The 15,237-nt window shown below is 39.2% G+C and overlaps 1 protein-coding gene across 4 annotated transcripts in view; it reads right to left on the bottom strand.

The window, feature by feature from the left end:
- Positions 1-140: 140 nt before the first annotated feature.
- The window catches only part of rnf157 (ring finger protein 157), a 29,727-nt gene continuing 14,630 nt past the window's right edge, over positions 141-15,237 (bottom strand). Inside the window, exons 12-20 of one of the 4 annotated variants that reach the window (XM_046854840.1) lie at positions 13,341-13,576; positions 13,042-13,159; positions 12,702-12,810; positions 12,424-12,605; positions 11,157-11,222; positions 11,010-11,058; positions 6,877-6,996; positions 5,923-5,957; positions 4,395-4,488 (exon numbers count right to left, since the gene is read on the bottom strand). In XM_046854840.1, coding sequence (XP_046710796.1) covers positions 5,923-5,957; positions 6,877-6,996; positions 11,010-11,058; positions 11,157-11,222; positions 12,424-12,605; positions 12,702-12,810; positions 13,042-13,159; positions 13,341-13,576 — 915 coding nt within the window. In that variant the 3' untranslated portion in view covers positions 4,395-4,488. Of the gene's footprint in view, positions 4,489-5,922; positions 5,958-6,876; positions 6,997-11,009; positions 11,059-11,156; positions 11,223-12,423; positions 12,606-12,701; positions 12,811-13,041; positions 13,160-13,340; positions 13,577-15,237 lie in introns of all 4 variants that reach the window. The other 3 variants (XM_046854839.1, XM_046854842.1, XM_046854841.1) reach the window with 3 other exon arrangements.

Below are 15,237 nucleotides of genomic sequence, written 5' to 3' on the forward strand. Positions count from 1 at the left end.
GTACAGGAAGAACATCACTGAATGGAGAGCCGAACCCTGGGGATGTCTTATAGTGAGGTGCTGAAAGGAAAGTGGATTGACCTTTTTAGAATTTAAAAAGAAAAAAGACAAGAGCAAAATGTATTTTTTAGAAAGACGTTTTATTGTTTTGGGGTTTTTTTGTATGTTTTATAAAAGTGATCAGTGTACAGACTCAGTTCATCTGATCTACTGTAGATCACAGTCATTGTTTTTTTCGATGGGTGCCAAATGACAAGAAGACAGAACGGAAGTCTATGGGCGCTTTTGAGAGCAGGAAAATGCACCATCGCTTTTAAATGTGTTCAAGATGGAAGCTGCCTCTAACACGACATGACGTCTGGAGTATTCTTTGATTCCACAGATAGAAATGCACTGCACCGATACAAAGACGAACTCATCTAAAACCCGTAGACCTACTGTACGTCACCGGCGTGAATTTCTGCGCTGATACTGAAGGGGCTCCGGTGAACTGAAAATATCTACCGCGAACGTACACTTCTTTATAGAACAAATGTAGTGGCTAGTGTTACATGCACCACAGGTTTGTGGTCTAAGGAAATCGAACAAACAAACAAACAAACCAATTAACGAATAATCAACAAATACCTGTAAAAATTAATTTGTAGAAATGATGACTGAAACATCACATCGTTATTAACATTTCATCGAACACATCTGACACTTGTTCATTAGCTAGATCAGGATCGCTAATAACCCAGCGACCGAGCATACCACGACGATGAAAAGCGCTAGCTAATACAAAAATCTAAATTTTTATTACTCAAAGAGAGATGAGAAATGTGATCTAAAGTAAGGCGCTAACATTTAGCATTTTATCACCAGACAGCCCATAGGCACAGCTTACTAATGTCATTCAAACTTTACTCTCATAGAAAAGTGCACTAAACTGTATCTTCCATTTATGCCGTGTTGATACCACACTTTTAGCTTAGTAAATGTGCCTTAAATCCTTTTAAAGGTAGACGATATGAACAAAAAATATGGGGACACCATTTTCCCAGCCAAATGTGGTTCTTCCCCACAGAGTTGGAGGCACTCAATTGTAAAGGTTGCCTTTGGATGCAGTATTATTACATTTTCACTTCACTTAATCTTGAAGATCTGAACCTTTTGTTGTGCATAAAACCAGCTCCATGAAGATATACATTACATGCATTAAAGTTGAAGATCTCTTGCTATAGACATCAACTTTTCGGGATGAACGTGTACGCTGACTGCACCCCAGACCCCCACTTTAATAACACCCTTATGGCTGAATGAGCGCAAATATCCACAAGGACACTCCAAAATCTAGAACATCTTCCCAGAAGAATGGAGGATATTATAACAGCAAATGAAAATAAATATGAAATGGGATGTTTAGAAAGCTTGTTCTTGTAGTCGGGTGTCTACAAACTTTTGTCTATATATTGTACATATTATTCACAAATCCAGTTTAATTCAATAATATTTAAAGGTACAGCAGATGTATTCAGCAAGGACAAATTCAGTATAGTACTATTTTTCCTGAGAGCATTTTCAAAACTTTCACGAAGTACCTCTAGTACCCCAATATTGTCTAGTAAAGATGTAACCTAATACGATCCAAATGTTTTCAGAAAGCTTGTCAGATATCTATGCAGGGCACAGGGTTAAGACTAGACTGTAATCAGAGCAGACAGATATGAACATTATTGGTTCAAAGGAAGACATGAACAATACATTTACAGTAATGCATTTACTGCAGCTTAAATTGAGATTCTGGTTCATTTCTATTTTGGGAATAGAACCGGCTTGATATGTTGCAATCAGAAAAAATTGGGCAAAACAAACAAAAGAAGAACCCTTTAGATTTAGGCCACACCCATTTCAGATTGAATTCAAGAGATACGGATATTTTGAAACCCTAAAAAAACAAACAAACAAACAAAAAAAACTTCCGATCTGGGCCACACCCACTTTAGGTTGAAATCCAGATACAAATTCAGTTATTTTAAAATCTAAATAAAAAATTATCATTCTGATTTAGGCCACACCCACTTTAGATTGAAATCCAGATACAAATACAAATGTTTTGTGTCCTAATTAAAAATACATACTTTTTTTTAAAGATACTGATATTCTGAGCCCTAAAAAAAAAAAAACTTCAGATTTAGGCCACGCCCACTTTAGGTTAAATTTAGATACAGGTACGAATATTTTAAGCCCTAAAAAAATGTCATATTTAGGCCACACTCGATTAAGGTTGAAATCCAGATACAAATACGAATATTCTGAGCATTAATTAAAAAACAATCATTCCAAATTAGGTCACACCCATTTCTGTCTAAAATTTAGATGACATACTGATATCTTGAGCCCTGTAAAAGTCCAGATTTAGGCCACACCCAATTTAGTTTAAAATCCAGATACAAATACAAATATTTTGAGCCCTAATTAAACAAAAACACTTCTGAATTAGGCCACACCCACTTTAGGTTAAAATAAGAAAAAAGAAATACAGATACTGATATTTTGAGTGCTGATTAGATCGAGATAGTTACAACTCTGAAGGTAAATTTTTTTATTCTTCCCCCATTCCTACGGTATTCAGCATGTTCAAGTAACAAATTGCAGCTATGGTAACATTTGAGCCAATCAGAAGCCTGCACCATATCTAGCTCCACCTATATGTTAGCATTTTTAGCACTTTTTGAGCACTAAGTACATTACGAGTCATTTGGTGATGGAGATATGAAGAAAACTTTACTGTACTGAGCCACACCAGTAGGTTTGGGGTTATGGTTTGAACTCAACCCTTCCAGTGACCTCTACAAATACGTCAAACTCAGAATGTCAGACACATAAAAAATCTCGAACAAGCCACTGCAAAAAAAAAACAAAAAAAAAACAAACACAAACAAAAACCCAAAGATGGAAGCAGATTTCATTTAAAAAAAATATAGAAAAATGTTTGAACACTGACAAATGTGTGGCACATTTTCTATTTTTTGTTTCAGGAAACACTTCACTCAGATTTCCTATGGTTATTTGGAACGCAAAATAAACACACAACGGCATTTTTTGCTTGGCGAATCCCTTAACAAATTTACTGCTCCCTGCGATTTGCGAAATGTCGCCAAGCGCCTTTCAGAACCAAGCTAACACTTACTCGGTAAACATATACGACTGTATCTTTCTGATACATGATTGTGGTGGCAGATGGTTCTCTCGACTAGCACTGATTCGGCTGGTCGGATATGGTCAGGTGAGGCAGCTTTGTAGCTTTTAGGTGATTTTGTGTCTTTGTAACATGCATGATGGTAGGAGCAGCTCAGATACTGTAGGACGTGTTATTGCTCAAAAGTCCAGTTTGTAGTGTGAACAAGTGACCTCACCTCTCCCAGCGTTACAGGAAAGTGCAGCATGTTCATACTGACATTCAAACACTGAATATTCTGGAGTGCAAGTGGATTAAGGAAAGGATTACCTGCGCATGCAAACCCGTTGTTCAATTCACGCAAACGTGATGTAGCGTTAGATCTTCCATGCGCGACAATAGACGCATTTCCACCATACCAGAGAAATAAACAATGTTTTTGTATAAGCATTAAAGCAGCGGTTTGTCATTTTTACAGCCCTCTGCTGCATGGAAGGTGTATTGCTGTCATTATACAGGGACAAACCTTCCCTAATGAAAGAAAGTTGAGTTGCCGTTTAAGAATAAGGTGGGGTCGGGTATATACCTGAGCAGCTTTGGTGCAGGGCGGAGTTCATTTCTGGGCTGGAAAAATTTAAATAGAAACCTAAACTAAACATAAAAAAATAAAATAAACGAACCATTGCATGGAAATATTGAAAATAGTTTTTTATGGTATTTCTCAAAGTTATGGGAATATTCCCCAAACTGCACCTTTAAGGTGGTGTGTGTGTAGCAGGCAAATGGGAGTATGTTTAAATTACTGTGATTCCTCTAAGGTTTTGACTGGTTTAGTAATTGTACATACAATTATACAAGTTTGCAATTCTAATAATTAAGCGGTGATTTTTCCCAATATGGATATAGTTCCAGGAACTAAAATCCAGCCTGGGAATTCTTGCTTTATCTGGTGGAAATGCACCTAAAGTGACGGAGTCCCTGTTCATGATGTTATTTGAATCCAATCCACCAGCTGTTTCTCCACATGCATTTATAAAGAAGCCGTGTGAAGGCTGAAGAAAAAAGCCACTGCCGAATATTTTCTTATTTGAGACTTGAGAAACAGATCTGTTTTGTTTTTAAGATGGAGGGATGAGGAGTCAGCATGGGAGTCAGATGTTATAGAGACGGCTTTTACACAGCTAGCGGTCCGTGGCGTGTTTTTGGTGAGTTTTTTGGGCTCGTCCCCTTGTTGGTGAAACTCTGCTCGTCCAGACTGATGTTGCTGTTAGAGGCATGCTGAAGCAGAGACTCCTGGGAACGCCAGTTGGCATCCAGGTAGAGCAGCTCTGTGGATCACACAGATTAGAGTGTTAGAGTTTGGTTTTGTGCAAACATCGATTCCATTATATGGTTTCCTACTTATCAGCTTATTGATCTGAAACACTAAAGTAGAGGCTATAGGAAACCAAAGTACAAATGAGTGACAAATTAAAGGAAAAAATAAATCTAAAGTGTCTGGTGCCACACTTGGTCTCTAAACCATTTCAAATGGCACCAAATCTACATGGAACTGTACTGGAGCAATACGTCTTCTAAATATTTCCTCCATTTGGTGTTTTGACATTGGTGGTAAAAAAGAGTTACCCAACACGTCACTCATTGATTCAACTGGTTTGAGAAATGGTGTTTGAGTGAACCCTTGTGGTCCATTGCGTTTTATTCAGAACCAGTCAATGAGCCATGGTCATGGTTTATTCAGTTTAAATCAGAACCAGTCAGTCAGACCTTGTGATCCATTCAATTCCATTCAAATCCAGTCAATTAATCTCTGTGGTCTATTCAGTTTAATTCAGAACTAGTTAGTGAACCGCTGTGGTCTATTCAGATTCATTCTGAACCATTCGATGAGCTCTTGTGGTTCATTCAGTTTAAATCAGAACCAGAATTAATCACCACAATTAAACTGTTCCATTTTAGGATAAAAGCGATCAGTCAGAAAAGTGCAGAAAATATGTATATGTATTATATATTATGTTATATATTAACGCGTTCATTTTGACAGTCCACACACACACACACACACACACACACACACACACACACACACACACACACACACATATATATATATATATATATATATATATGTGAACTGTCAAAATTAACGCGTTAATAACGTAAATTAATTTTAAGGGCACTGATTTTATTAACGCACGTTTAACACAGCAAGCATTTCTGTTTAAACATTTACATGAATTAATAAATATAAAAGAGAAAATAATGCAACACATTTATTTACTTAGATATTAAAAAAATGTATAATCACTAGACATTTGTTTTACTGTGTGCCAAGCACCAAAATCTGCCATGATGCACATATCTGGCAATTAAAACCGTCCGTGTGGAAACATAGCAAAAGTTCCATTTTGTGTCCTGATGATTTACGTAATTGAAAACACCATAATTACTTTAAAACATTTACAAGAATATTTTATCTTCATGCTTTATGTTAAGTTTGGTTTCACTAATAATAAACATACATTTGCATCAATCATCCATATTTGTCCATGCACATGTTGATTATAGTATTAAAAACTTTAAAAGTATTTATTTAGGGCATTTAGAACAGATTAAAATGTGCAATTAAGTTGCAATTAAGAGATATATATATATATATATATTTATATAATTATTATAATTATTTTTAATTTTTATTTTTTTACAAAACCTGCTATGTCTAATGCATTTAGCAAATCCGGTCCCCTGCCGCCAGCCCATACCTATTCCTCAACGTGGACAGGACACGAGTCCTCATCTGTCCATTCCATGGACATCCAGGAAGAGATAGAGAGAAAGAGAAATAGAGAGAGAAGAAAAAGAGATGGGGTGATGGAAGGAAAAAATGTAAACACCACAAGAAAGAAAGAACACATTTACCACACAACACGAATTTCAATCAGACATTCACACACAAAAAGAAGCTGGACTAAGAGAGAGAGAGAAAGAGAGAGGCTGAAATGTACAGAGATGACAAGAGAATCTGGGCATGGGATAGGACTGGATGTGATGGGACATGAGGCTATTCTCAAAAATGAAAGAAACACTGAGGTATTAAATAAGACTTATACCACAGGGTTGTTGGAGTAATTATAAATAACAGCAGCTCTGACTGTAGTTCCTGCGAATCACACATTTATATTAAATCCCTGGCAGCTGATATGGTAATGCTTTCATGGTGATAGAATGTGATTTATTTAGCAGTGATATAAGAGCTTTCTACTGTCAGAATGGGGAAAATACTAGTGTTTAGCCGCTGGAATGTTTTTCAGAGCTGCAATAGAGACCAAAAAGTGAGGCTGGTGAGGGAACGATGTTTATAGCTGCTATAATGTGATGCATATACTTTCTTTACATTTTTTGTCTGGTTTTACATGTAGACTTGGAACTATATTTCTCACTTATGTGCAACCTCATATTGAATGGCTCCTGTTACTGTTTATAAAGCTGACAATTATTTGTACTTAAGGGAGGAAAATGTACTGTAGGGAGCTGTTTGAATGGGCAAGTCAGGTAAAGGGGCTAACAAAATTAAGAGATGAAATGCAAAAGCACACAGGAACGGGGCACATGATGGATCAGTGATCTCCTGACTGTCCTCCTCTTTTTTTTTTGGAATGCGTATTCAGTAAGAAGAGCTCACTCAAGCCTCTCCCGTCACAAACGTTGCCACTCACCAGCGAATTGGCCATCAGGAGCCTGTTCATTGTCCAGGCCTGTCACACAGTGGGTGTCAGACCGCCCCTGATTGTTATTGTCAAACTCTGGACAAGGCAACTCGCTCCTCCTGCGCCCACCTGCAAGCGAGGTCAGAGGTCAAACAGAGCAGCCAGAGGCACAGCGGTGGCACAGCAGAGTGTAGGGTGGGGATGGTGATGCAGATAAAGCAACAACATGCAGGATGCTCAGGGGAGACGCACTTGTGGGTCTCTTGTATATAGGTCTTTAAAAATGTTTGAATCTCTAACAAGTGTTTGCCTTTTTCCAGCCTGAATATTAGGTTTTTCCCCCATTAAAGCACTTGTATTTAAAATGAGAAACACATCTTTATAGCTATATAAGAAATATCTGGCAACCTAGGAGATGTTAAGAGCATGCAGGCCATTTGCACAAGCTGAAATATAAGGGACTTGGGTACATATTGAAGCACCTTTTAGACTAAGCCACCATTTCTGAATACAGTCCTTGGAAACAATTTGGCTTCAGGGTGGGTGGGAACGTAAAACAATCCAAAGTAGGGACAAAATGGAATGCTTATCCAACTGACAATAAATCCTACACCATTGTACTGCATGCTTGTTGAGAAAGTGACTGTGCAGCATTCTTTGTAGTCGTCACCAGCATAATAATAAGCCATCTAAGATTTTGGCATTACATTTTCTTTGCACTTTTATAGCTTGCTAAATTTTATATTATATTATTTTACATTATTTATTTTACAATATACACCGATCAGGCACAATATTATGACTATAACATTATTAGCGGTGAAGTGATTAACACTGATTATCACTTCATCATGGCACGTTAGTGGGTGGATTTATTTATTAGGCAACAAATGAACATTTTGTCCTGAAAGTTGACGTGTTAGAAGCAGAAAAAATGGGCGAGTGTAAGGATTTAAGCGAGTTTGAAAATGGGGTCAAATCGTGACGTCTAGACGTCTAGACTGGAGCATCTCCAAAACTGCAGCTCTTGTGGGATGTTCCTGGTCTGCAGTGCTCAGTGTCTATTAAAAGTGCTCCAAGGAAGGAACAGTGGTAAACCGGCGACAGGGTCGTGAGCGGCCAAGGCTCATTGATGCATGTGGGGAGTGAAGGATGGTCGGTGTGATATGCCTGATCCAACAGACGAGTTCCTGTAGCTCAAACCGCTGAAGAAGTACATTTTGGTCAGGACTGTTTGCAAAAGGGCACAATATTAGGCAGGTGGTCATAATGTTATGCCTGATCGGTGTATAAACTAAATGATAATTTTTTTAAGAGGAGACTGATAATAAAAGATTAGATTAATACAGATAATAAATATTTACACTATATGGACAAAAGTATGTAGGACACCTGACTTTTCCATCCATATGTGGTTCTTCATCAAACCTACACCATAATATTGGAAGAACACACTTAGTAACATCCTAGTAGCTGGAGTACAAATCTCTACAAGCTAAATCTAGTATCCAGTAAAGCATGGTGATGGTAGGATCATTTTAAATGACATCTACACAATTATTAGCTGTAAGTTGCATAAATCATTAGAGCAACTCTATGCTTCATATTTAGTATCCAATCAGCCATTTATCACTTCTTATTTGTGTTAGTTCTTTAGGTAATAACTGAGTCATGCATTTATGACAAAACAGTGACTCTTTCAGTCTCATTAGGCAACGATCTCATAATAAGTATGTAGTCGATTATATAATACAAATTATGTATGTAAATACATTCAGGAAAAAAGTTCGTTTGTGACCAGAAAATCAGAGTGCAAATGGGATACTCAAGCAATGACAATGCACATGCACACAATTAGAGACCATGATGTCACTCAGGCATGCATCCCAAAAAATCAGCATGCGAACAACACTATTGCAGCACGTGCAGGTCTTCAGGTGTCTCATAACAAATCATATATCAATTTGGCGAAATCAGAATGTGACTTAGGCCACATCGTGTATTGATCCATTTTCTAAGTTCCCTACTAGTGCAACAGTAAAAATACTTTCCCTATGGGTAAGTCAGTGTGAGCTTGAAACCCTGTGGACACCACAGTCTATTGTGTCCAGGAGAGCAAATAAACATGTTACTTTCTTTCCCATGTCAAAGCAACAGTAGCCAGTGGAATTTCTAATAGGCTGGTCTGCGCTAGGTTATGTAGACGAAGCCAATATCCGCTGATCTTTATCATTTTTGGCTCTTTGGTAAAAGTGCATGAGTTTCAAGAGTTTTAAAAGATGCTGTACATCTCCTAGTTGTTAAGGCCTCAGCATACTTGATGTGAAAATGATGTCTGGGAGGATTACAAGGAGACAAAATTAATTGGAAGCTTATAAGCTGTCTATATTTATGAACAAAATCTGAGTGATCTAGTACTGAAAACATCACAATTTCCACTATAGGATGATTATAAATGTACAGAAATTTCTTTCTGGGAACCAATCAGCTTGAGCACATCGTATTTGTAATGACCAATCACAGGCTTGGTCATGTAGTGTGTTTATTTACAAAGTTTACCCAGCTGTCCTGTGCAACATTTTTACAAATGAAGGCTCTGCATTTCCATTTGCACCACAGTTACATCAAACTATTGTCTGTGTAATTTTTAATAGATTGTTGCTTGTCAGACTGCATGAACATGATCCCCGTGTCACACTGTAGGATCTCAGGTGTCATAACGTCAGACTGTATTACAGTCGCACACAAGAAAAAGACTCAAAGTTTTACGTCATCAATCCGTGACACTTTCAGACACGCGTTCCTTCACTAATGGTAGCTAGCAGCAAACAATTTTGGACGTTAAGACACCGTGTGTGGAGAAATTCGTGGCTGGGCAAAAGAGAACGTTATGGACATCCAATTCTACAGAGCGTCGCTGGAGACGTCGCACTGCGAGAAAGTGTCTGAAATCTACTGATGTTGCAAGAATTTCATCGGAGAACAAAGAAATTACGCAGCGGAAATTAATCGGCTGTTGGTCAATAAATCTTTTAGGATTGTCTCAAAATTTCAGTGTGCACATGGCTTAAGACATTCGGAAGATACTTGGGTTAAAAAAAAACTGCCATGGTATATTATTCTAGTATCTTTAATAAAATTTATTTGGTAACTTATATGAGGAAAAGGACAGTAATAGTGAGGAGAGCTAAGGGGCCGTCAACAAATTACGATACGTTTAATTACATTCACAGCATTTTGCACCTTGTCTAGAGCGACTTACATTGCTCTCATTTATACAACTGAGCAGCTATGGGGTTAAGGGCCTTACTCAGGGGCCCAGAAGTGGCAGCTTGGTGTGGCTGGGATTTGAATTCATGACTTTCGTATCCAAAGAACTATGCCGTAACCACTAAACTACCACCTCCCCTCAGTGTGTACCTGGCTTTAGATATTCAGTGCATGACAAGGTCATTAGTCTTCATTTTGGTTGGTAGGAATAACTATTAGATGGGAATGGATAATGATCACAGCTGGGAAAAGATACTTAGGTTAAAAAAATCTGCTACTGCAAATTTTTCTAGTACATTTTTAAAAATTGTGGTACTTTATATGAAGACAAGTAATAGTGGGAAGAGCTAAGGGGCCGTCTACAAATTACGATACATTTTACATTACTCAATGTAAGGAACAGTACACTAGGAATGATTAGATCATTCATTCAATATTTGCATTGGTTATTACAAAGTATAGTATAATCTCAGATGCATGGTTAATGCACGCATAATTATTCAGTTTGAACATGCTTTCTCTCCAAATATTTTCACACCAATCATGCGATTATTCTTCGTAAATCAACCACAGCACGGCCGCATTCTGTGCACACAATTTATCCCGTGTAACACACAAAACACAGACAGCATGCGATAAAAAAAAAAATCATCAGCGCATGCTTAGGCAATGAACACATGCAGGGAATCACACAGAGATGTGATTAAGCTCTTATCACAAGCCACGTCTGAATTTTTAGTGGGTGCTCACTAAATAATGTGTAAAAAGAATAATGTGCCATGAAAATAATGCTCTCTCTCTCTCTTTCTCTCTCTATTTCTTTCTCTCCTTATCATGAATATAAATCAGTCTCAAGCAGTGCTCAGGTTTACCCTGGTCTTTAGTAGGAGATGCACAGTCCTCCTCAGTGACATCGTTTCCCTGAAGATGATAAAGATATCGTTAAACACAGAGCTGGTGATGACCTAAAAGTAAACTGCACAATCCAACTGGATGATTGGATTTAATTCGGGCCTCACCTCGGAATCCTGCTCTTCAACCACGGCTACCATGAAACTGTGGTCATGTGATTCACTGGGGGTTTTCTGGCGGTAAAATGGAAAGGAAATGATTTCAGTTTCATGATTTCTGAAACAACTACTAAAAGTTTCCTTTCCTCTTGAGGTTCAATACAGTCCCTGCTATCAGTATTAAAATGGCAAGACTAATGTTGTTTTTGCTAGACAATGAAGACATCAGGGTTTGAGATCAGAAAATAAACTTGATACAAGACCACACACACTTCACCCTCTGTTTGAACTCACCTGTTTTTCAAGTGATCAGAAATATTGGAACAAATATTGGGACTAAGAGGTGTTGCCTGGTTTGTTTATACAGGTAAAAGCTCTAAATATCCACTCATGTTTTAAAGCCCAGGTTTCATGCACGAAGGCTGTATTTATTATTACAATAAAGGATAAACCAACAGAAAGACCAGTGAGCTGTCTAAAGGGGAAATATCCATTCTGAAGTTTAAAAAAGTGAGAAAATCCATCAGAGCCATTGTTGAACATCGAAAGCTGAAAATCTGATCCTGTCATCTCATATTCAATTCTTGATCTCAAAATTTAATGTGTTCAGTGTAAAACATAGTAAAACCTATTTAGCCAGATTTAAAAAAACAAACAAAAAAACAATGATAGACAGACAAATAAGTGGGTAGATACATAAATAAAGAGAGAGAAAAAAAATGGACAGATGGACAAAAAAGTAGAAAGAGAGAGAGAGAGAGACAGAGACAGAGAGATAGAGACACATAGTAAAACGTGTAACCAGACACACACAAAAAAAAAAACAGGCAAACAAATAGAGACAAACGGGTAGATCCATAAGTACTAGGAAAGAGAGATAAACAGACAGACACACACACACACACACACACACACACACACACACACACACACACACAGACAGACACATAGACAAATTGTACATAGCAAAACCTGTGTAGCCAAAAGAAAACAGAGTAGAAGAACATAAACAGATAGACAGACAAACAAGTGAGTAGTTAGATAGACAGATTAATAGAAAGAAAAGAGACAGACAAAAGAGGCAGACAGTCAAAGGGTATACAGACAGACAAGCACAAAATCACAGACTCATCCTATATGAAGTGTGTAATGTTTAAAGTATTTGTTGTTGGCAGTGGTTTTATTGCCCTTCCACTGGGTGTTATTCCTCCTCAGTGTTGGCAAGTCTGCATATAATACATCAGACTTCTGAAAAATGAAGATTTTGCAGTCTCACCTCACCCTCCTGCTGGGAAGCCGGTCGGCTCTCTGGTGTGTTCTGGTGGCGTTTGTCCCCCTCTGCCCCCGGCAGGTACGAGCCAGACATGGAGGAGAGTGTGTCAGTACTGATTCGTGAGTTCTGACTCTGTGAAGACGCCATGGACATGACAGACTGAGCCAAACTGCTGCTTACTGGATCTATGGGAGAAAGCAGAGGTGTGCTGAGGTTGAATAGAGTTTGGCGTGTGTGATGTTATTTAGTATGTAGCAAATCTGAGCTGCGTTTGATCCTACCCTCAGGGGAGGTGATGGTGGAGGACAGCGGGGTGCCGCTACAGGAGGACTGCTCTATCGCTCCGCACGAAGACAAGGTGAGATTGTCGCTATCAGGGGTCATGCCACACTGAAATTAAACAAATAACAGCTAGGCAAAATGTCAAGACAAAATGTTAACACTGATTTTCTGATTTGCTTCATTTGGAGTATGATTTGTTTTTATAGTGCAGCTGAATGTCATAGTTGTGATGCCTCTTGACATGAAGCGTTTTTTCTGTTAACCCCCTCAACATCATGTTCATGTTTGCAAGCAAAGTACACAGTGTCTCATTCCTCTTAAATCACAGCAGTTGTGTACCTCTTGCTGCTCCACAGGCAGTTTCCTCCTGCACACCTGAGCCTCTGACTCACTGCACGACTTCTCATCCTCCTCCTCAGGCAGCACCGATGAATTCTGGGAATTCTGGGAGAGAGACCTACAGGAGAAGCAGATTCATAAAAATAGATATACATATGGACAATGGACATAATAGATAGATAAAAATGAGAGTAGACAGACAGACAGACAGACAGACAGACAGACAGACAGACAGACAGACAGATAGATAGATAGATAGATAGATAGATAGATAGATAGATAGATAGTACATGACTCACTTGGAGCTGCTCTTCTTGACCTTGAGGCCTTGGCTGGAGTTGATGGAGTGCTCCAAGTGAGAAAGCGAGTGTGTGACCGTGTGATGACTCGAGGTGCCGTACGCAGGCAGAGTTCCAGAGATGTGAGCTTTGGTCAGGCCGTGCAGTGCCGGAGCGCAGGGTGAGGGGTTCAGAGGGCCGTTCAGAGCCTCTAAAAGAGACACGGCCTCGAATCCCTGGGGAATGTTTTCAGCCGCCTGAAACAGAGGAGCAGCAGCTGTAACATACACAACATTAACCCCAGGTGTAGTACCTTACTCTTTATTTTACAGTTTTTCTCAGTTGCTTTGGAGCGTTGCTCAGATCAGAAATGAAATTCTCAAAACTACTTGTTCAACCTCCACATCATTTAGTCACTTGTGCACATCATAAAAGGCAATTCCTCATTAGTTTTATCAAATTGCGAATGCTTTGTTACCGTCACGTTTTGATGAAGAGTCAGAAACCAGAATACGAATAGGACATTTATTAACCTTGGGAAACAAACAGAAGCTAGGAAGCAGCATGTACCGGAAAACAGGTATATTCCGAAACAAAGGTAGTCCAGGGATGATCGCCAGAATGAACTGTAGATCAGACGGTGAGTGAATGAGGAGGGGGACTTATAAAGGGACGGTGAAGATTGGAGACAGGTGAAGGTGATTAGTATGAAGGCGAGGAGCTGCGAGTCTGCCGAATGCTGAGAGGGGGTCAGCCCAAAATATCTGGGCATCAGTTCATTGCATTTGTCATTGAATGCAAAATGGTTAAACCAGTTGTCATCATTTGTCATCTAAAATTTCTATTCAACTTTTTTTTTTTTGTAAATGTGACTTGAATTGAGCTGAGAGAAGAGGTGACCATCTGTGAGCAACAGACACATTATTTTCTTTGAGAATGTTGATGGAGAAGTATAGAGAAGGTCAAAAGGAGTTGCATTGTATGTTTGTGGATTTAGAGAAAGCGTACGACAGGGTGGAGAGAGGAGTTGTGAAATTGTATGAGGAAGTCAGGTGTGTCAGTGTGCAGTACGAACGACAGACCGGTTCAAGGTAGAGGTTTAACTGCATCAAGGATCGGCTCTGAGCCCTTTCCTGTTTGCAGTGGTGATGGACAGGTTGACGGACGAGGTCAGACAGGTGTCTCCGTGGACTATGATGTTTGCAGATGATATTGTGATTTGTGGTTAGAGTACTGAGCAGGTTGAGAAGAGCCTGGAGAGGTGGAGGTATGCGCTGGAGAGACGGGGAATGAAAGTCAGTAGGAGTAAAACAGAGTACATGTGTGTGAATGAGAGGGAGGGCAGTGGAGTGGTGTGGTTACAGGGAGAAGAGGTGGAGAAGGTGGAGGAGTTCAGGTACCTGGAGTCAACAGTGCAAAGTAATGGAGAGTGTGTTAGAGAAGTGAAGAAAAGAGTGCAGGCAGGGTGGAGTGGGTGGAGAAGAGTGATAGCAGGAGTGATTTGTGATAGAAGAGTATCTTTGAGAGTGAAAGGGAAAGTTTATAGGACTGTGGTGAGACCTGAGATGTTGTATGGTTTAGAGACAGTGGCATTAAGTAAAAGACAGGAGGTGGAGCTGGAGGTAGCAGAGCTGAAGATGTTGAGGTTTTCGTTGGGAGTGACAACGATGGACAGGTTTAGAAATACGTTTATTAGAGGGACAGCGCATGTAGGACATTTTTGGAGACAAGGTGAGGAAGGCGAGATTGAGATGGTTTGGACATGTGCAGAGGAGGGACATGGGGTATATCGGTAGGAGAATGCTGAGGATGGAGCCACCTGGAAGGAGGAAAAGAGGAAGATCAAGGAGAAGGTTTATGGATGTGCTGAGGGAAGAAATGCGGGTAGTTGGGTTAAAAGAGGCAGATGTAGAGGACA

Source organism: Silurus meridionalis, chromosome 7 (genome assembly GCF_014805685.1).
Source record: "Silurus meridionalis isolate SWU-2019-XX chromosome 7, ASM1480568v1, whole genome shotgun sequence".
Lineage (NCBI taxonomy): Eukaryota > Metazoa > Chordata > Actinopteri > Siluriformes > Siluridae > Silurus > Silurus meridionalis.